Source organism: Platichthys flesus, chromosome 7, assembly GCF_949316205.1.
Source record: "Platichthys flesus chromosome 7, fPlaFle2.1, whole genome shotgun sequence".
Lineage (NCBI taxonomy): Eukaryota > Metazoa > Chordata > Actinopteri > Pleuronectiformes > Pleuronectidae > Platichthys > Platichthys flesus.
This window is the reverse complement of record NC_084951.1, coordinates 15,922,848-15,944,752: the sequence shown is the minus strand read 5'-3', so window position 1 is coordinate 15,944,752 and position 21,905 is coordinate 15,922,848. Positions and strand designations below refer to the sequence as shown.

Genomic DNA, 21,905 nt, shown 5'->3' with positions numbered 1-21,905 from the left:
TAATTTAGCTTATCGGACCATTTCATTTTGTCTTTTATATTTCAACAATTTCACAATCCCCCTAATGAGTGTCATTCTAGATGTTACTTTATCCAAATGTTTGACTTTCTGTGTAAATCAGACAAATTCATTTTCAAAGGAGAGTATTTTGACATCATAAAACAAGTAGAGGATTTAGAAACTGTTACAAAGGGGCAGGGAAAGGGCAGATATCTCAATGAATAGAGAAGAATGCCACTAGAGTTCACACCTCTGCTGAGGCCCAACAGGCCCTTTCTGAAACCACATTTCAATTCACTAGATGTGTATTTAGACAACTGTTTATACCAACCACCTAAATTTGCCTGATTCTTTTCATCCAAATCCAATAATTATTCCAAGAGAAAAAAAAACGAATTTGCAGCAAAGACACCAATGTTAAGTGTGATAAAAATTCCTGGATTTCCCCTTTATCTGAATCAGCATTTTTCTATAACCTGTATCCCATCCTTTTGCCATGTTTAGCAGTTTTTGTTTTACTTGACTTTCAAAGAAATTAACCAATAAATAGACTAGAGTGAAAACACAACCTCCTAGTCGGAGCTAACAAAGATAATCTTTAGCTAGATGGCCTCCACTGAGGACTCAAATCATAACCCAATTGTAAAATAGTAAATAATTATGGTAAAAAAAAACAAGTAAAGCAAAGCAAATTTGAAGTTTGGTCTTTTTATTGACTGATCGGTGGTGAAGTGCCAGAAATCATCATCCTATTCAACACTTTTGCCCCAGTTTGTGTTGTTATTTATATTTTCCTCCACTTGATCAGATTTCACTAAGTGGATTGAAATTCATTTTCAGTTTCATTCCTTTGTGAGCCTACATTATCAGCTGGAATGTTGTGCAGTCTTTTTTTTTTCTTAAAGTTAAAATTTGCCAATAGCCACTTGGAGAGGGACGCTCAGCCACAACAGTACCATGAGTGTTACAGAACCTGTTATCAAAGAGAACTGAACCACTGGCAAAATAAGGCCACATAAAACAATTTACACACCACACTAGTAATCAAGGGCACGTCACACACAAACACACACACACACACAAGCTGCTGTCATTTAAACATATCTGCCAACACACTGAACCCAATATCTACAGGGTGTATCAACAGCACGTTCCATTTGACCGCGAACACCAGGATATACTTTTCTTTTTACATAAACATATATACAGTTGCGCTGACATAGAAAAGCATGCTTTTTTGCATATATGAAGGTTGTTCGGTAAACTTTACACAATATCCATAACATTTATCAGTACAGCGTTGTTCCAACCAGCAGCAGTAATGTAGACTAACAAATATAGTCTGAGGAAACAGGCTATTATAATTCACTTTTATTACAGATCTTGTACAGTATAAACATGCCTTATGATGCAGTATTATTACTATCACCCTCTCTCCTGTTAGTGTTAAATGATGTGATTTGTGAACACTCAAAAAGACGACAGTCTGAACTAGTTAGCAAATTAATTAAAAACAACAATAAAGTCAACACTTTGCCTCTTTCTCCAAAATAAATAAATACTCAATCCAGAAATACAAAAAAAATATCTGACTCTACATTTTGTACAACAATAACGAGTTATTTTGTGCAACGTGGTTAACGGATCAACACAAGAAACACGTATGATGTCACGCCAATTAGAGGTGAATAAAATACGGATGACAAGCAGTGTGACTTCTTCTGACAGATATAGTGTCGCTGCTTGCACAAACCGACTCTTAAAAAAAAGACACATTCGAAAAAAAACATGTAAGCTCTCTAATATTGCCAATCACATGCTCTGCTGCATCACTCTGCCAATTGCTTGCAGGCCAATAGCAGCCATTCACCCCCCCCTAAGCCACAGAGCTGGCACAGTGCGCCTCTCCTGTCATCTGTATCAGCTCGGCTGTCGCACCTAGCTGACGCCAGACAAACCGTTCTAACCCTCACTGAGCCTGGCAAGTTGGATTTAAGAACAAATCTTTATTTACAGCAGCGGCCTGCAGCAGTTCACAGCTCTCACAAGCCCAGGAGCCAATACTGGGATATCTCCATGCACATTGGGAAGCAGTATTATACATTTGATACGGAGGCTTCTTTGTCTTTTCTTTTTTTTTAAACCAGCTGCCTTACCATTAAATGCACATTGCAATAAAGGGAGAGGAAAAAAATGATGGATTACCATAAATAAACGTGTGAATAAATAAATAAATGTTGACAAATATATAAATAAAAATAAATATTGTTTAAGACTTTCCAGTATGTTAGCAGATTTAGTTTTAAGGAATTAAATTTAAGATATAAATTTGGTGATGGGTGAAACATCTGTTTGGACAGAAACTGATAATGTGACTCCGATAATGAGTCTGAGATAATAATGGTAATCCCACTATATTGTATAGATAGATAGATAGAGAGATAGATATAGATACTTTAGTGATCCCAAGAGAATTTTAGGAAATTATGACAATCCTAGATTACGTCAAGTATCTGAGGGAGGGTTGCTCTTCCATCATGAATCTAGATTCATCTCATAGGCCATAGACTGCAAGTATGGGAAATACATATACGCCTTCACAGTAACATTATACTATTACATCCTGATATTTATGTATTCAGCTTATAGAGTGTAAGTCATTAAGAAACGCTCAGCGCAGATCCAAACAAATGAAATGAATCAAAGCAAAGAAATAAAATCTAATCTAATTATTTTGAGGGGGGGAAAGCCATTGAGAGTTACCCCCCGGGAACTTGTCTCCATTGACTCTCCATGTAAACCCAATGGATCCACTAGAACCACTACCTGGAGTTGGTCCCCAGGCCCTTTCCCCACTCTTACTGACTTGAACCCTTCACTTTTTGTTCTTCAGCTGATTGGCCAGCCAGTCCAAGCCCTCGTAGAGGCCGTCCCCACTGGTGGCGCAGGTGGCCTGGATGTACCAGTTGCGGTGGCGTAGGGAGTGCAGGCCCAGCTTGTCTGTGATCTCCGCAGCGTTCATGGCGTTGGGCAGGTCCTGTTATCACAGGGTGGAGAACGTCAATCGACAGGCGGCGGTGAGGAAGCAGGTGTGGATTGACAGAGAATGCACAGGCAGGGATGCAACGAGTAGTTTACCTGTTTGTTAGCAAAGATGAGAAGAACGGCATCCCGCAGCTCGTCCTCCGCCAGCATCCGCATCAGCTCCTCCCGAGCTTCATTCACCCGCTCACGGTCGTTGCTGTCCACCACAAAGATCAACCCTGTGGGGAGAGATCAGAAGCTGGTGGAGGCATCTTTTTTACAAGTTACAAAACCATCAAAACATATTGGTTCATCAAGATTTGTCATCGTCGAGGCTTTTAACATGACTAAGAGGAGGGTAATTTGAAAGAGTTGGAGGCTGTGGGCAAATGACTTCATCCAAAGCATTAGTCAGCTGCGTCCTCAGGTGCTGGGGGCGAGAGTGTGTGCTGCAGGATCTGCCACAGGACTGGAGAGGCCTTGAAAAACATGGCCGGCCGGTGCATTGTGTGAAAGGCTGCTGGAGAGGCTCACCCTGGGTGTTCTGAAAGTAGTGCCTCCACAGGGGACGGATCTTGTCCTGGCCACCAACGTCCCACACGGTGAAGCTAATGTTCTTGTACTCCACCGTCTCTACATTGAAACCTGTTAAAAAAAGGTTGAAGATATTAAGTTGGATTAACCTGAAGAGGCAAACTGTTCCTGGTCTCCCTGTCTCTTCTCTCTCCCCCTCTCTCTTCCCCAATTTTCTCAGCTCCCCCCAATCGATCCAGGCCCACAGTGAGTCGGGTTCTGCTCGAGGTGTGTTCCTGTTAAAAGGAGTTTTTTCTTTTTTTTTTTCTACTTTCGCCAAATGCTTGCTCGTTGTGGTAACTTTTGGGTTTCTCGATTAATTTTTACAAGTATGTCTTGACCTCACTATGTAAAGTGCCTTGACATAATGCATGTTGTGATTTGGTGCTATACAATAACATTTTTATTGAATTCTCTTAGGCCATCAGCAAATATTTGTTTCCTCACGCACCGATGGTGGGGATGGTGGTGACGATCTCCCCGAGCTTCAGCTTGTAGAGGATGGTGGTTTTCCCGGCAGCGTCCAGCCCCACCATGAGGATCCTCATCTCCTTCTTGCCTATCAGGCTCTTCAGCAGGTTCCCGAAGATGTTCCCCATGACGACTGGCGGCTCTCAACCCAACTGCAACAGAACTGTGAGAACAGCGAGCTGAAGGGACCACTTTTCTGTACAGCAGCCGAGTCGAACAAACCCACACACAGAGAGGAAACACACATTGAGATGCAGCAGCTCTTCACAAGGCGGCCCTCAACATCACAGCCTCATTATGGCTTCGAGCCGCCTCAGAGGAGCAGCCAGTAAAAGGCAGGCTTCACACCTCGGCAGGCCGCTGACCTGCCTCGAAGGCTGCTGCTCTGCACTGACAGCTCACTGGGGAAACAGCCCGCCGCACTGGATCCCTGTAATGTGGATCGGCTTTCAAGTGGTGCAGGGTAACCACCTTTTTATATGCTGTGTGCTGGCAGCCGAATAAACACCGGTGTAACAATCAATTCATATCACATTATGTGACACACAACCTCAGCGGCCGAGGGTGTGTTTGTGCACACAGCCTGGGAGCACTTGTCTGTGGTCCAGCCTGCTGTGGGCTCTTTAACAGGCCAACTCTGCAGGCAACTTGTGCTCACGCACACAGACAGACACACACACACACACACACACACACACACACACACACACACACACACACACACACACACACACACACACACACACACTCACACACACACACACACACACACACACACACACACACACACACACACACACACACACACACACACACACACACACACAAACACAAACACACACACACACACACACACACACACACACACACACACACACACACTGTTTGAGAGGCTGGTCTGAGAGAGGAGAGGCAGCACCGGGGTTCACCGTGGGGCAGGCTGAGCATCACTCTCTTCTCTGGGACACTTTCCTCTGTCACACTGATCATCCCAGTGGGGGGGTCGAACTCACTGAGGAGCTCGGGGCCCATTCATTTGGGATCGAACGCAGTGGAGCTGTGAGCTCCAGCCCGTCGGAGCTGCAGCGGCCGTGTGCACCTGTCATGAGGGCTCCTGCTGCACAGCCAGTGGATGGATATGCGGCAAATCGCGTTTTCACAACTCGATGACATAACTACACCCAGTAAACATTTTAACTGGTGTCTTCGGTGTTGCGGGAAATAAAATCCCTCCGGGTCAATTGGTGTTCCGTAATCCCCCCCGTGCGGTCACGACGAGCGGCACCAGTCGGCCTCTGGTCGTCGACCGCTAATTTACCAGGAAGCGTTACGCGCCGTTTAAACAGCGCTGACTCCGCCGCGGGTCACCGTTAACTCCCGTTCCACGTCTCTGGACCTTTTAACAGCGTTATTCACACTCACCCGTCCGCGGCAGGAAGCAGCGCGACCAGCTGGAGTCAGGCGGAGGACTGCGGTGAGGTCTCGCGATGACACGACGCTGCGGGGAGACGGCGTGTTCTCGCGAGAGCTCACGTCCGTCTCCCAGGATGATCGAAGAGGCCAGAGGCGCTGCTGCAGGACCACAGGCATCAATACTGTCATCAATACTGTGAACAATACTGTGAACAATACTGTGAACAATACTATCATCAATACTGTCATCAATACTGTCAACAATACTGTGAACAATACTGTGAACAATACTATCATCAATACTGTCAACAATACTGTGAACAATACTGTGAACAATACTATCATCAATACTGTGAACAATACTGTGAACAATACTATCATCAATACTGTCGTCGATACTGTCATCAATACTGTCAACAATACTGTAAACAATACTGTCAACAATACTGTCATCAATACTGTCATCAATACTGTCATCAATACTGTCAACAATACTGTCAACAATACATCATGAACAACATCTTAATATTAACATTGTAATTAAAACATTACTCCTAATAATAACTTATTAGGAGTAATGTGGACCACTGACACTGACATGAACACTGTCATGAGCCACATTATAATATTATACAACATTATAATTAAAACATTTCCCCAAATAAAAACTTAGTATCTCAGTTTTATGGCTTGATGTCTGCTGCAGGACCACCGACATTCAACTGCCTCATTATCAAACATTTGATTTAACTGCCTCATTATCAAACATTTTATTTAACTGCCTCTTTGTTAAAATATAAATCCTTTTAGACATTATAATGAAAAGCTTTTTTTAAATAAACACTTATTACTAACAGATGTATCTATACACCAGTATTTCAGTGTTTCTCAACACAATAACCCATTAACTCAAATTAATGAATCAATATAAAACTAAGTATCTCATATTACGACTTTGTATCTCAAACTAATGACTAGCTAACTAAACAATGATTTACTATCTCATAGTTCTGACTCGACCGGTGGAAATGGGCTTCCAGATATTTGAGACTCACTATGATGTTGAAATACAGTTGAAACCTTTTTATTGTCCCCCTCTGACAAGCAGGAATTACCAGTGTTTAAATGTTTACTTGCTAACACAGAGGCCCAACGCCTAAACCCCTATGAAATGTAACTGTGAGACTTTAGGCAAACTTGCTTGAATAATTAAAACAGGAATCATCCTTATGAATAAGTAAAGAACTTGTTGTAATAGGATGCTGAGTGATACTTCCTGGCAGCGGCCCGTCTTTGTGTCGCTGATAATGAGGTGACAGGAGGCAAGAAAACACAAGTTGAATTGTAGCAGGTTAGTGATCTTGGGTAGGAATGTTTTGAGATTTAATGTATTTTCTAAAGGTGATGCTTTACATGTATGCTCTCTTACATTTAGGAATCAGGAAGGAACGTCACTTCCCTCCAAGGTGTCGGTTATTGGGCTGGGTTTTCTTGCCCTTCTCGTTTCTGTGTGGGTTTTTTCCAAGGAATCTGACTTCTTCCCACAGTCCAAAGACATGCAGATGGGGATAGGGTTTATTGGAGACTCTAGATTGACCATAGGTTGTTTGTCTCTATAAATTTGCCCTGTGATTTGCTGCCGTGTACCCTGCCTCTCGGTCAGTGTCAGGATCCAGCTAACCTCCCGGTGACCCTGTCAGGATAAAAGTGTAAAGATAATGAATGGAGGGATATAATGTCCATAATCCATATAATGTGTATGCATTGTACAAGCACAGTGAGGAGGTATACCACAATCGATTTATTTCAGATTTGTAAAATCACCATAAAGAAGATTTTAAAACCAGAACCTTCACTCAGGAGTAAAAATCAGTCTTTAAACTTGAAAGAAATAATAATGTGACATTGAGCATGATAAACATTGCCATCGCTGGATTTTAAGATTTTATTTGAGGCCATATCGTCCATCCTGACATATGAGCATCGGCCATTGTTACGAGAACACACACCTGTGACCTACAGCCCCACAGTCACAGGTGAATCCAACATTTATCTCCCTCTTCCTCTCTAGTGTGTGTCAGTCCGCCAGTGGTCCAGTAATGGATGTTTTTATCAATCCAGTGGTGAAGGCCGGGGAAATAAGGAGGGGAGCAGATGTTTGCAGCTGCAGACCAGATTACGGGGTGGAGTGGATGGTGGGGGAGCTCGCCGAGTTTGTGTGCGCGGGGAGTTTCGAGAGGGTTACAGCGGGCTCGGGTGGTGGCAGGAGAGGTGGGGTGGGGAGTTATGACTTAAAGGAGCCTTTCCTCTGAAGTGACTGCCAGCGTGCACCCCAGCAAACACAATCACAAGTCTCGCTGGTTCTGCTAGCTGAACTAATGAGGGCCTGTGCGTTGAGGGCAGGGGCTTTGATGTTCTGGGTAGCTGGCTCCTTGTGTTTTCTCTCCCGCTCTCCTTCTCTGCCTGTCCCACATCAAAAATGAAAGGGGAGTTGAGAAGCAGATGTTTTGAGGCATGTATTTATACAGAGTACACTTTATTCACCCCCTCCTCCATACCCCAGTTGTCCTCTGCGCTGGCATCCCTGCTCTATGTACAGCGATGATCTATCTCTCTATCTTTATAGCCAACTAAACACACTAAATCGCCTTACTTTATACATATAATCATCCTGTCAATCAAAGTGGGTAACTTTTATCTCTCCTAACTTCCTCTCTCTTCCTCCCTCTCTTTAATTTCAGCCAAGTCTGGTTGTCATTACTCGGGGGGGGGCAGTCAATGTGTTGCTATGCATGTGTCTGTGTCTGCAGCGATGAGGGGGAGAATGGGAAAGGGAGGAAAAGAGTGCGGAGAGCTCGGGAGAGAGAAAGCAATCCCAGGCTGTCCACCAACCTCTGTCTCACACATGTCACAGAGTGACAGGAAATTCCCCTTTGCAGCAGCTGGAGGGTGAAATGATAAAGGAATAACGAAATGCAAACCAGAAATCCAGTCCATTATTATTCCCATCCAGTCGCTGTCTCCCATTTTTATTCCTTCGCTAAATACCAAACAGACAGAACAGTTGATTCAGCCACTGGCACTGCCATTCCTCAGGAGTCAAGGGATATTTACCTTAGTCCATACAAACAGGATTTAATTGGTATTAAATCCTATATAGCAGGGGAGGTTTTCCCAGTAGGCCGCGCATGGAGACAGTTTGGATCATCCAAGATATCTCGGAATGCCGCCATCATAAATCCAGCCAGGTGCTGACATTAGCGCTTTGCTGTGTGACTAGAATGAGAGTGCAAATCACTTGGGTCACCAGGAGTTCTGACAGTTCATGTGTACACACCAGCATGCATGTTTCTGATTGTGCATCAGTGCCAGCATCTCTACATGCGAGTGTCTCTGTATATGGAGCCATGTGTGTTTATGTTTGTGCAGTCTGTCTCCCAGGTAACAGGGACTGAGCACGTGGTTCAGCAAGTACCTTCCCTGGCTATGAACTCTGGACAGATGATCCCCTCAGATACTCACGCAGCAGAGACTGGTATAGTCACCCCCACTCTCCAGTCTCTTGATGCTTCTCTCCAGTAATAAAAGTCATACTTTAAGGAAACAATATCCTGGGGCCATAAAAAGTCCTTCTCTCAGCATGAAGTGGCCATAAAATAGGCTCTCACCTCCCAAATCTGCAGTGCGTAGAGGTTACCCCCCATTTACACAGCAACAGACGCACACTCAGACATACACACACACCCCTCAGCACCGTTTCAGGACTAAAGCAGGTCCATCTCTCACTTTGACATGTCCTACATGTGGGAAGAATCTAAGGAGCACTCGGACTGATGAAACAGACAAAAGCAGGCTCAGAGCAACAGGGTCTCAGTCAAGATATTATAGCAAAGAGACATATCACAGTTATGCCACAAAGCAAATTGATATCATTATATTGACAAGAATTCATAACAGGACTAGTATTTGCTCTTGTGAAGTATTTACTATATTACAATGATATAAATAAATGTAAACGATTAGTTTATTCAGCGTTGAGAGATTCGAGGCCTCGATCTGTCTCCAGAACGGATGTGGTGTCATCTCATCTTAAAGTCTTACAGGTAATTAAGCTTTGATGAGCTTAGAAAAGGCATGCGTGTGCTTTCTGTCGTGTAGCTTCTGTGAGAGGGCCAACTATCACAAGTATCAGTGCTTCAAACGTCACAAAAACCCACTCTACTCTTTTTTGCCTTCATAAAACTCTACTCTCGGCCGATTTTGAGACTGACTCCTCTGTCTGAGCTTCAGGTGCAAAATATGGTCGAGTAACAAAATATATATTCAGCTGTGAGACTGCTTCTACAACAGCACAGGCTCACCATCCTGAGCCAGCATCAACCTGTCATTAACAAGAACCGAAAAGACCGGCCCCAACACCATAATAATATTAATATTAATAACAAATTTACAAATATACATGTACACAGTAAAATACCCGGCTATTGTTCTAAGAGATGAGTAAGTGTGAGGCTATAACAGAAACACTTTTTTTGCTGTTGCTCGCTGTTGTTTTGTGGGATAGAAAAGATGGCGAGGAGGCGGTTTTCATGGCTGAGAGGGCAGCGCCTAAACACGACAAATGTCATGAATCACCTCTTCAATCTCTGACTTGGCATTTTCAGAATAACAGCGGCTACAAAGAGAAAATAGATCCCAGATGATGGAGTGAAAAATAGGAGAGGTGGGGGAGTAGGGGGTAAACAGATTCTCTGGGAGAGTTACACAAAGAGCAAAACAAACACCCGAACGACAGGAGTGGGCCAAGGGACAGGCTCACGGTCTTGAGTCCTGGATGGGCAAAGGCAGCTGGGACTGCAGAGTGAACTTGACTCTACTTGCACACGTTGACCCACTCTGTGAGGCGACACTCGTCGCACAACACGTAGCAGCACCAGTGAAATCTGCAGTTGCAGCGTTCGCTGCGTGTCTGTTTCAGGATGTTGTGTCCGCGGCCACAGCACAGTGAGCTGCAGCTGTCTGTGTTGTAGCTGGTCTTGTTGCAGATGCGTCCTTGTGTGCCTGGGGAGTCCACAGATGCGTCACGCTCACAGAAGTCAGGAGACTTCTCAAAGTACACCAGCTCTCTGGACATGCTGCGGCGGCGGCCTCCACTGAGTCCCCCCGTGCTCCTGCCGGCGCCGTTTCCCGTTCGAGTGTTGAAAACCCCATTGTTCTTGTTCTGTGAGTTGACGAAAATGGCTGACCGGAACTTTTCCTTGAGTAGAGAACCCACAAGCCGGAACTCTGGAGACACGTGCCAGCAGGTCTTAAACTGACAGCTCCCGGATGTGCCATGACATTTGCACTTCCTCTTCATGTTGTCATTCAGTGCCTGTGTGGAGAAAAGGAAGGGATGTCAGCAAAAAAAGAAAGAAAGACCTTTTTGATTATAAATGCCAGCGAAGAGCGAGTCTGCTTTCTGAGGAGCACTGAGTTCACTTTAGATAGGCACATCATTCACCTGTCTTCCCACCCGGTTGTTATGTATCCTCATGCGAGCGTGGATATCTCTTGGAGACCCGCTGGAGTCCAGCCAGTCTCTGGAGAACCGTTCCCCAAAGCGGACGTCATGGCTGCAGCCCCCCCACTCCCAGGTCTCCTGCATGGAGCTCAGCTCATCTGGTACAGGCTTGAGCAGGGCGGAGGGGTGGGTGGAGCGCAGGTTAGCGGGCAGCTCACCATGGCGACCGTTTAACTCCAGGGGTAATGACCGTGTCATGCCGATGCCTACCCCGCCTTTCTGCAGGGTCTGCAGCTGCAGCTGTGTGAGTTTCAGTCGGATCTTGTCATCGTCCTGGCGACGCTTGGCCTCGCAGCCGCACCCCCGCAGCTTGCCCATGCTGCAGGCCGTGGCCACAGAGTGAGCCACACCCGCTGCCAGTAAGGCCAGGGAGAAGGCACTCTCGCGGTAGCCTGGGAGCAGGAGTTGAAAATGGTCAACAAAGTAGCTCTAAAATCGTCCAGCGCCTTTGCGTAAATGTCATGCGTAAAATAATATTTACTCTCTACACTAGGATGAACATTTCCTTCCCAAACCCCAGGTAACATTTTGACTACCATTAGCTTGACAAGGACTCTCACCTCTGTTGAGGATGGTGTTGTGCTGGGGCACCTGGCCGAGGCCCTCCAACGAGGAGCAGTTCCACCGCTGGTCCCTGAACTGGTGCTGACACTCGTGGATGGCCACCTGGATGCCCTGCAGCGCGGAGGCTGTCACGTCGGGACTCCGCACACACATCCGCATCTGACGCTTACTGAGGCCTGCCAGCCTCAGGCACACGGAGTTGGGGGTTAGCACTGGATCTCCTGCCACCTTCAGGCTGAGGATATCATTACACAGCACCCTGCAGAGAGAGAGGGAGGGAGAGGTGGTTGATGGATAGTTAGGGGTGGTCAGGAGGTCATCAGTCAAATCCACAGCAATGTGTGGGGATTTGGAAAGTTAAGACAATTTGAAAAGACTACAAAACCAGTCTGATTTACGAAGGATTTGCGACAAATCTCGTTGGATCAAACTTGCCTCCAAGGGATTTGGTGGATTCAATTGGCAATAAAACGTGTTAATCATTTGCACACGTATTTGTGTGTCTACTGATGTTGCCTGAATCTGGAAAACATATAATGCTAAACAGATCATTCAGCCGAGCGGTTCCAAAGGCAGAAAGTAAATAGACAAAAACATGTTCAGGAGAAATCAGGATGAATTCTGAATGGCACAGTTCAAAATGGTCAAAGGCAACAAAATCAGCAAACATTGAATCCCATGTTTCTGTGAAATCAGAGGCAGATGTTTCACTTCCCAACTGAACCTGTAAAATGTTGGTTTAAATCACACATCACAGTAAACTTCACTAACTTTCCCCGAAATCCACGAAGCCGGACCCCCGCATGTACCACCAGCTCTCCTGGGCGCTCTCAAGTGCACTTACGTTAATGCAGGTGACATAAGTGCTGCTGCCAAAATCAAGAACTGGTCCCAACGGAGTTTGTTTGATAGCTCCATTTTGTTAAGCGTCTTTCGAGACGTGACATTAAACCACTCGTGCTGAAGTCCCGGACCGGAAAGAATATATGGGGGGCAAGAAGAAGACGAGTGGAGGATTATCGATGCACCGCCAAACGACCGAAGAGTGAAGACGGAGAACAGAGGAGCTCGGGGGCGAGAGTAAACGGGAGGGGGGGAGAGACAGAGGGGAGGGGAGGAGATGCCTCCACAGGCGACTGTTTGCAAAATATTGGCCAATATCAAAGGCGGATCAACAGTTGATCGTTTTGTTGTTTTCTAAACGTGGTCGCTGGTCCATGCGTAAAAACACGTCTCCAAACTTTTACGCACGCAGGCACCACTTTCCAAAACTGTTCACACATCGTGTCTCAGGTTATGTGGTTAATTTAAAATACTGAACAATATTAATAAGACACTGATACATACATGTTTTTATTCCTGATTGTTGCTGTTTGGGTGGGCGGTTGTATAGACTGTGTGGCATAGATCTTTGGGGACCAAGAACAAAAGAAGCGCTCCGCAAAATGAAATATGGAAAGTCAACAGAAGATTTTTGTTCATAGAGGGGTGAGTTTAATGATGAATGGGGGGAGGGTAGAGCTGCCGCTTCCACTGTACGACAGGGAGGCAGCAGCAGGCAGGCGGCTCCGCTAACAGACCCTGCAACAATACTGTTTTTTAAGTCATGTGGTCCCCCCCTCCCCTCACCCCTCCCCTCCATCCGCCCACCTCCACCACAGCGGCTGTTCTTCATTGTTGTGTTTGAAACAACTTCACTTTGTCACGCCAAAGTCTTTATTTCACGGTATAAAATGATATTCATAAATCAGGGGAGAGACAGGATTTTCTGGTGATTATTAATCAAAGTGTGGTGTCACACGCTCCAACGAAAACTATTTGCTAGTTAAAGTCATGGATTCGTTAAAATGAGTATCTTGTGTTACGGGAATTGGGTTTTAATGACTTTTACGCATAATAAAAGTGATTATATTAATTATGGCCTATATTTAAATTCGTTTGTCATGCTCGGTAACGACCAGGCCCTTGGAACCAGATGCTCAGGCCTGTCTGCACGGACATTGATGAGGATATGGCAGCTCCGCATCAAATTACTCAGCATATTGATCTCAGTTAATACGCGCAATATGCGCAGCTACTGAATCCACAGGTCATCAGAAACAATGTTTATTATCCAACGAATTAATTGGGATTTCTCGAACAAATCTCCAACAATGACAGGCGCTGCTGTTGGGACCGATAAGCAGAATGTGGGTTACTTTCATAAAATTAAGTTAAAACCCCCCTCAAACACGGTTCGCACAGTGACACCAATTCATCTAATCTCCTTCCATTCCCTAAGCTGCAGCAATGAAAAGTGCATTAGCATTCTGGCTTGGCGTGTATATCTAAGTGGCTTAAAAAGTGATTTGAAGTTGATTTGTATATAAAAGGCCCCCTTTATCCGGATTGAGGCTTTAATCTGCTCGGTGTCGCATGACTGCTCCAGGAAGCCCGTTTGAGCACCTTCATATAAGACTGGAGTATAAACGTAGGGCGGCTGTCATTAAAGCCTCTTTTTTTTTTTTTTTTTTTTACAAAAGCCCACTTCCTTTTACTGTCATCAGGGAAAGCGAGAGAGACAGCGAGGAAGGGGGAGGGAGATTATTTAACGTGCAAACCGCTGCACTGACTAATGTGGGGCATGCAAATTTGCAGATAAATGTCACATATGAAACATTTCACCCGAGAACCAACATGGAGGAGTTTTGGGGACATTTACACACACTGCGCTCCCAGTCTGGGGTTTATAGATGGAGATGCCGCAAAGTGGCTCAAGCTGTGATTACACTGGGCTACATGTGCGTCGAGGGAGGTCTGCAGGCCAGATGTTTGGAATGGTTTTTATTCTGACTCGTCCCCCATCTTTTCCGGCTCATCATACATCAAACTTCTGATTGGAGACTGTATTTAATCTCACCCGCGTTTCAGAAAAAAAAATTCTAGCCCAGCAGGCATGTGTGAGCTATAGGACAACTGAGAGCTTATTATGGTTAATTTCAGCATTCAAGATTCGTTTGTGATAATAGTTTTGTTTATTGGGCCTCGTGCAAATTTGTTTCTGAATATATAGAGATACAGTCAAAAAGGCACAATATAATACACAAGTATTAACAACATTAGTGATATGATGAGTAAAATAATGTTTAAAAAAAAGTGTGTAGTCAGTAGGATCAGTCTCAAACGGAAAAGAGAACCTATTAGTCACTGCACATTTACAGAGCGCGTTAGCAGAAAGGAGGAGGAGATGCGGTTAGGGAGTGGGCTATTCCAACCACCGGGTAAAAAAGGCCAGTTTTAGATGGCTCATATTCCGCTGTAACTGTGCTGCACCGTGACACCAACTTTGAGCAGCGGCGGAGCACCAAAGCCCGGGCGCACCCACAGCAGCATCTGCACCAACACACCACTGCTCCTGGGGCACTTCTGCTTTACGCACGCAGGACTGGATGTGCATTGGAGCAAGAGGGGGGATACTCTCAGCCGCCGCACACATTTGCATGGAATCGATTCTGTGACGAGACGACCGTGAGATTCCACCAGTAGCCTAATATGCGCAACACTGTGGATTGCCCTCGTTTTTTTTCTCTTCCTTTCTCTTTTCTACCCAGTTGTGTTTCCTTATTCATTGTGCGCCCTATGAAGAGCATTAACTATCCCTCCCTCCAATCCTATTGAAAGGGCTCCGGAAAAAAAACAGAGGGAGATGAGAGCAGCAAATCCCTTTTTTATTCCCCTCGTAGCGCTCAATAAGACAAGAATGTGTTGCCTATCAGTCACCGAGGGGATCAAGTCTTCGGGACTGTCCCACGCGTTCAATGCGCCGCGCAGAGCATCACTGAGAGAGACAGAGTGAAGAAGAGGAGGAGGACTGCAGCAGCAGCAGCAACAGCAGGAGCAGGAGCATCCTGCCCGGACACTTCACATCATTTAGCAACCTGTCTCCACTTAACATCCATTCAAGCCAATCATAGGGGCTGTCTGCTTGTCTCACCTCTCAAGCCCTCTCACTGGACTCTGTGGTGAGTGTTTATCCACCTTCGGTCATTTGAATCACGCAACACTTAAATCATTAGAAATAAGCCATGCAATTTAAAAACAAACCTTAAAGTCTATTTTTAATTTTTCTTGTTTTGAAGCTGACTGTTTATTTAATGATTTATTTTTATTTTTGCGTAATTGTGCCTGTGTGTTGTTGCTGATTGTTGATGTTTTCCTCCTGAAGACACGATGAGGAGTCTGGCGCTGCTGCTGGGGGTGAAAGCCGCGTGCATCCTGCTGGTGTCTTCGCTCTCAGGCACGGGGGCCGTGAACAACAGCGGTCGGTGGTGGTGAGTTCAGCTGTACTCGGAGGCCTGCATGAGCCTATATATCTATATCTATATATAGATATAGATATAGATATAAATATGATGATGATGCATTCATTCACATGTCAGCATGCTGCCATAGAACTCTCCAGTCAAACGCTGGTTGGAGCTGGGCAGGACCATACGAACAGGCTCCTTTATAGCTGCGCGCTTGGAATAATGTGTTAGTTTTGGCACCGCTCACAACTTCTGTTCAGCCTCTGAAAAAAAAAGCCACCACATGATCTTGTGGGATTTCATTTCCAAATTACTCCACGAGCGCAGCTATAAATTATTCAACTTCTTTTTTTCAATATTTGTAATATTTTGGCATCATTTATATGAGATTACAGCTGACTCTATTTGACGATAACATAACAAAATGTCTAAAAGTTTAATTACAGTTTTACCTTTTATTTGTGGTTGATGTGATTCCCCCCCACCCCTCCGCCTCCCCGTCATTTGGACAATGTGGTTTGAACACAAGACATTTTCTTAATCCAATGTGGGACAAATTAAATATGGATTTATTTCATAGCCCAGCTGAAAGGAATACGAGGTTTCAGCCATGCTCGTGTTGATCTAATACTGTAGCCTGCATTCCTCTGCCCATACACTGCGACCTGAAACTACAACCAGCCAGTTGCACAATATTTTGTCCGAGAAAACAAAACCAAAATCCGATCTGTGTAGTTTTGCTTCAGTGGGATTATTGTCTCGCTTGTTTAAACATCCATAAACTGTGGGCTGGGTTTGTTGAGGTAATGATTTCAACAAAGTTTTTGTCGTTTTTGCGGTGCCTTCCGATGGGCAGCATTTTGCGCACAGCGTCCCTGTTCAAATATTTCAAGATTCAGCTGAAATCCAAGAAAACAGCTATAGAGAGACAGAGAGAGAGAGATAGAAAAAAAAGGAAAAGAATGGGAATGAGGAATGAGGGAAAACACCCCAAAAAATCCGAGATCATTATAAATCTTCCCAGCACTCACCACACGACTGCCTGCCTGGCTCAGTCCTCTCAACAGGCCCAAGACTCGCACGCTTTTCCGGATAATAACGCTTAACAGGAGACAGCCATTACATGTTGACACAGAAATCTCACAGGGAAATACCAACGAGTAAAGTGGACAATTAAACAGCCTGTGAACGGAAACACCAGAACTGTTCGATCACAGAGAAGAGAGCCAGTGATCCATTATTTGTAAAAAGTTACAGGAGCACATGTTTGGACACTGATAATGACAGCTTATAATTTTATATTTGAAAACACAAACTGAATTGTTGATTGTGTGGTGATCAATATTTTTACATGCAACTCTTTTTTAATTTTTTAGGCATAGAGGATTTAAAATTTCCAGCATGCTTGTTTTATCAAATAGCCGACTGTTTGGTGACCTTTTGACTGACTGGACACATTCGAACATTGACATAATGAAACATTTTTTTTGTTTATGAGTTTGTCCAAGTTTGAAATGTGTATTATGCCAGGCCAGGCTACAGATAAAACATTTTATTTTGAAAGAGTCTGTGCAAAAGAAATCATACTGAAAACCATGTGTGGAAAAATCTATAGATTCGTGGTCAATGTGCAGAAGGGTGTAGTTCACTTGTTTTCAGCTTTTGGGTCATAACCAAGAAATTAACAAGTGATATTTAACAGGAAAATACAGATATGGACCTGTGGAGAAGTGAGCACTCAGATGCATAACTGTGTCCTGATGACTGATACTCAATATTATAATAATTAGAAATAAACTGGTTCTGGTTTAATTTAGAGGAAACTCAAGCTTTACCCGTGTCCAGTGATTTTAATGCAGCCAGAGGTGAAAATATTTCAGTTTCATGTTATTTGCCAAACCAGAAACCTGCATTTTGTCTCAGACTCACTGTCTCCTCATGGTCTTGGAACAGCGTGTGTCACTGTTTGTTATTGTAGTACATAATGAAAACAGTAATTTTAAAAAGGCACGTGAGATGCCAAGATACTTCAGTTTGAGAGTTTAGAAGGTCACAGAGAGAGCTACACGCACACACACTGCCAGCTCCTTCACTCCTTCACTCTAAATTTTCCTTGTCCTTGTCTTGTGCCAGGGGTATTGTCAATGTGGCCTCCTCATCCAACCTCCTCACCAATTCCAAGAACGTGCAGTTGGTCCTGGATCCAAGCCTGGCCCTGCTGAGTCGTCGCCAGCGACGGCTGATTCGCCAGAATCCTGGCATCTTGCATGCCATCGCTGCTGGGCTGCACACCGCCATAAAGGAGTGCAAGTGGCAGTTCCGCAACCGCCGCTGGAACTGCCCGACCACCCAAAGCCCGGCAGTTTTTGGCAAAATCCTCAATCGTGGTAAGACTTTCTTGTCTTTCTCCCCAGGCGACATTGGACAATTTAGGGCAGGATGCAACAGAATCCCTTTTGTGCATTGTAAACTTTTTGTTTGCTAAATGTTTGCCAATTTTGGGTGAAAAATGTTGGATCAATTCTAATTGTATGTCGTGATGTTGTTTCTTCAGGTTGCCGAGAGACAGCGTTTGTATTCGCAATTACCAGCGCCGGGGTGACCCATGCTGTGGCCCGCTCATGCTCAGAAGGAGCAATTGAATCGTGCACATGCGATTACCGCCGCCGAGGTCCTGGAGGGCCGGACTGGCACTGGGGGGGCTGCAGTGACAATGTGGACTTTGGCCGGGTGTTCAGTCAGGAGTTCGTGGACTCCAGCGAGAGAGGCCGTGATCTGCGCTACCTCACCAACCTACACAACAACGAAGCTGGAAGAATGGTGAGGATTTGATACCCGAGAACCTGCCATGTTTAGTTTGTTTTGTCAGAATTCCCCAAAGTGTTTGTGATTTCCACTATGTGTGCGATCTCATCAGTAGCCTTTGCTCTTCCTCTGTGCAGACTGTGTCTACGGAGATGCGTAAGGAGTGTAAGTGCCATGGCATGTCAGGCTCCTGCACTGTGCGTACCTGTTGGATGCGCCTGCCCAGCTTCCGCACAGTGGGGGACTTCCTGAAAGACCGCTTTGATGGAGCGTCCAGAGTCATTTACGCCAACAAGGGAAGCAATCGGGCCTCTCATCGGGCTGACCCCCGCCACCTGGAACCTGAAAACTCAGCGCACAAACCCCCCTCTGCCATGGACCTGGTCTATTTCGAGAAATCACCAAACTTCTGCTCCCGCAATGGCAAAACGGGCACTCTGGGAACCTCTGGTAGAACATGCAACAGCTCATCTCCGGGCCTGGATGGGTGTGAGCTGCTGTGCTGCGGACGTGGGTTTAAGACCCGGACTGAGACTGTGACCGAGCGTTGCAACTGCACCTTCCACTGGTGCTGCCATGTCAGCTGCTTGAACTGCACCAGCACACGGACGTTTCACCAGTGTCTATGATGACAGGTGGAAAACCAAGTGAATATTTAGGCCTATATGAAGGGCAAAGGAGAAGGTCTTTGCAAAACAGATATTTGGTTGAGACAGTGACTAGCAGGCAGGTGGTTGGCGATGTTAGGTAGAAGCTTGAGAAGCTTCCAGGCTGGTGAACTATTACAGGGAAAACTTTGGCACAAAAACGCAATCAGTAGTTTTTAATAAGGAGGAGATGGAGAAAAGCACAAAAACAACAGGTCACAGTGGGAGAACGTGTGTTTTCTCTTAAGCACAGAGGTATTTAAACTCTACAGCTCTCCATGTAGAAGTGAAATCATCCACATAGCTAGAGTGGAGTGTTTGCACTGCAGTGCACAAATAGAAACAGAAGATGAGGGACATAGTGATGATGATGAGGTTGCACCTGCAACCAGGAGCCACAAACCTCCTCTCCCCAGATGTGGGATGAAACTGGACACAAAGTCTCACAGATGGTTTCTGTGGAACAAGAGCCACATACATGTTCTCTAATAAACTGGTGGAGACCTCAAAACAGAGGGAAGTTATTTAAAAAGAAAAACAAATCTATGTTTTGTTTTCTTCTGCTGAAGTTTTTTGTTTTCATTTGAAGTTAATCAAGACTCTCTGTTCCCGAATTGTAATTTGGTTGTGGTTGCAGCTAAACCACTTAGAATTTCCTCACCACATTTGAGTTTCTTTTATTATGACTTCTCTTGAGTTAAACAACACCTCAACCATAACTCACCACTCTGACTTTGCACAGGATGGTCCTGATGTTGCACGACTTGGACCGGTGCTTGTCACGTAAAACAAGGAACCGAGAGAGGCAAATTCATTTGAATGTATTATCAATACACTGAATATCACTGCATGTAGTGGGGCAAAACAGAGGAGCCAACATAAAAAAGACATGTACATAACAATGATAGAAATAAATTCTTTGTTAATGAGCTAGTCCAGTTAGTAGGAAAATGTGTATTACGTCAGGCCACGTCTCAGTTAAAACCTTTTATTTTGAAGGAGCCTGTGCAGAAGAAGTCATACTGTATATCAGCTAAGAGAACCAAAATACTGTAAATATTAAAATATATGAATATATTTATAATGACATCTCTTGTAAGAGTTGCTGTGTGATTTATGCACATGTCAGTGGCTGGAGAATATTCTATCATTAGCGTTGAGTCAGGAGATGTTTGGATCTCATGCCTTTTTCTATTTTGGTGTAAAGTAGCTGACACAAATCCGACTCTTACTAGAAACAGAACATTATCACTTGTTTTTACTTGTTTCCTGTAAAAACCCTTGTTTTTGGTCATGCACTGAATATTTACCTTTTTATCACTGTAAATATGAAATATTTATTTCTGGGGACTTTTTTTATACTTTTATAGAGAAATGTAAGAGAAGACTTTTTTTTTGTTAGATTTTAATCAAAAGATTTAGGTGCCAGCTGGTTTTGTATTGTATGATAGAACAATAAAGTCTATATTTTCAATTAAGTTGCCCTCCTGAATGTGTCAAAAGATGCTATTATGCCTGTTGTGGTTTGTGTTTGAGATAGTTTTGACAACCAACAAAGTGAACATATAAGCCTATCCCTGGGTGTCCTCTGCTTAATCCTATTACCACCACCAAAGCAGCCTCTTTCCCCCGGCTCACAAAACATCCCTGCATCTGTGCTCCCACAACCACAGGGACGGCCCCAGCTTATCCAGCCACATACCTTATTTTATACAGGATTTTACTGCATTGAATGTTTTTGCTTCATTTCTTTAACGTCGGAAAGAAATAAAGAAATAATGTGAAGAAAAAAGAATGCCCCCCCCCCCCCCCCCCCCCCCCCCGCTCGGACCCCTGGCAACCTGACCGACCACGGGAGTTTGGAAAGCTTCGCACTTTCTCTCGGGCCCACCGCAGCACAGGAGCAGGCGGGGTCATCCAGACAGAACGAGTGGAGACGCAGTGAGGCCACCAACGCACACCCTGCAGCCCAGAAGTCCAATTAACAGAGCCGCAGTGCTGTAGCTGCGAGGGCAGAGATGAGGAGGACGAGGGGCCGCTTTGCTTTCACCATTAAATTAGAGGTTAAGTGACATCCTGAGCAGAGAGATCAAGAGATCAACAGAAGCCAAATAACAAAATAGAGCAAATTGAACCAAAATACTGCAAATGATGGCGAGAGATGAGATGGTCAGCCTGTGATAAGAGAGAGATGAGACCTCAAGTTTATATTGATCACAGAATACCACATCTTATCTCTACAGAACTAATAATCTGTCTCTTATCACAGGAGGACATGGGCGACCACATGCTAAAACACGATGACTCACTGTGTGTGTGTGCATATATATATCCTTTCTTCCTCATACTATATTTTCTCATCAAAATAGTAAATTCTTCTTTTCCTTTTCTTTTCATCTGCTCTTCATGTCGAGGAGAGTCATAAAAAGCATTTCACTGGGCATTGTACTTAAAAAAATTAAAATTAGAATTTGACATTGTACATTGTAATAAATAGAGAAAACAGTCAGGGACAGTGAAAGAAAACCACAACTCAGGCTTGACAGAAAAATTATGCGC

At 44.6% G+C, this 21,905-nt stretch overlaps 3 protein-coding genes across 7 annotated transcripts; 1 reads left to right on the top strand and 2 right to left on the bottom strand.

Moving 5' to 3' along the window:
• Positions 1 to 688: 688 nt before the first annotated feature.
• arf3a (ADP-ribosylation factor 3a) lies at positions 689 to 5,599 on the bottom strand. 4 transcript variants are annotated; one of them, XM_062392108.1, is made up of 5 exons: positions 5,491 to 5,599; positions 4,049 to 4,231; positions 3,559 to 3,669; positions 3,139 to 3,263; positions 689 to 3,037 (listed from the first exon to the last, which is right to left on the bottom strand). In XM_062392108.1, exons 2-5 carry the CDS (start codon positions 4,194 to 4,196, stop codon positions 2,876 to 2,878), a joined length of 546 nt encoding a protein of 181 aa, XP_062248092.1. In that variant the 5' UTR covers positions 4,197 to 4,231; positions 5,491 to 5,599; the 3' UTR covers positions 689 to 2,875. The 4 variants fall into 4 exon arrangements, with proteins under 4 accessions (XP_062248092.1, XP_062248095.1, XP_062248093.1 ...); XM_062392111.1 differs by having other exon boundaries at positions 4,049 to 4,247; positions 5,491 to 5,535; XM_062392109.1 differs by having other exon boundaries at positions 4,049 to 4,259; positions 5,491 to 5,512.
• Positions 5,600 to 10,334: 4,735 nt separating this feature from the next.
• wnt10b (wingless-type MMTV integration site family, member 10b) lies at positions 10,335 to 12,526 on the bottom strand. Of its 2 annotated transcripts, XM_062392395.1 has the most exons (5): positions 12,453 to 12,526; positions 11,605 to 11,867; positions 11,255 to 11,436; positions 10,985 to 11,197; positions 10,335 to 10,855 (listed from the first exon to the last, which is right to left on the bottom strand). In XM_062392395.1, exons 1-5 carry the CDS (start codon positions 12,524 to 12,526, stop codon positions 10,355 to 10,357), a joined length of 1,233 nt encoding a protein of 410 aa, XP_062248379.1. In that variant the 3' UTR covers positions 10,335 to 10,354. The 2 variants fall into 2 exon arrangements, with proteins under 2 accessions (XP_062248379.1, XP_062248378.1); XM_062392394.1 differs by having other exon boundaries at positions 10,985 to 11,436.
• Positions 12,527 to 15,817: 3,291 nt separating this feature from the next.
• Positions 15,818 to 19,470, top strand: wnt1 (wingless-type MMTV integration site family, member 1). The gene is made up of 4 exons (XM_062392014.1): positions 15,818 to 15,918; positions 18,028 to 18,281; positions 18,449 to 18,714; positions 18,837 to 19,470. The coding sequence occupies exons 1-4, from the start codon at positions 15,818 to 15,820 to the stop codon at positions 19,326 to 19,328; spliced, it is 1,113 nt and encodes a 370-aa protein (XP_062247998.1). The 3' UTR covers positions 19,329 to 19,470.
• The last annotated feature ends 2,435 nt before the right edge of the window (positions 19,471 to 21,905 follow it).

Bases quoted from the DNA above. Each gene is read 5' to 3' on its own strand.
- arf3a (XM_062392108.1), bottom strand. From the start codon at position 4,196: ATGGGGAACATCTTCGGGAACCTGCTGAAGAGCCTGATAGGCAAGAAG. The intron at 3,670-4,048 runs GTGCGTGAGGAA...TTTTTTTAACAG, and splicing joins CACCACCATCCCCACCATCG to GTTTCAATGTAGAGACGGTG. The intron at 3,264-3,558 runs GTGAGCCTCTCC...CTCTCCCCACAG, and splicing joins CTACTTTCAGAACACCCAGG to GGTTGATCTTTGTGGTGGAC.
- wnt10b (XM_062392394.1), bottom strand. From the start codon at position 12,526: ATGGAGCTATCAAACAAACTCCGTTGGGACCAGTTCTTGATTTTGGCA. The intron at 11,868-12,452 runs GTAAGTGCACTT...CTCTCTCTGCAG, and splicing joins CTTATGTCACCTGCATTAAC to GGTGCTGTGTAATGATATCC. The intron at 10,856-10,984 runs GTGAATGATGTG...TTCTCCACACAG, and splicing joins ACAACCGGGTGGGAAGACAG to GCACTGAATGACAACATGAA.
- wnt1 (XM_062392014.1), top strand. From the start codon at position 15,818: ATGAGGAGTCTGGCGCTGCTGCTGGGGGTGAAAGCCGCGTGCATCCTG. The intron at 18,282-18,448 runs GTAAGACTTTCT...TTGTTTCTTCAG, and splicing joins TGGCAAAATCCTCAATCGTG to GTTGCCGAGAGACAGCGTTT. The intron at 18,715-18,836 runs GTGAGGATTTGA...TCCTCTGTGCAG, and splicing joins ACAACGAAGCTGGAAGAATG to ACTGTGTCTACGGAGATGCG.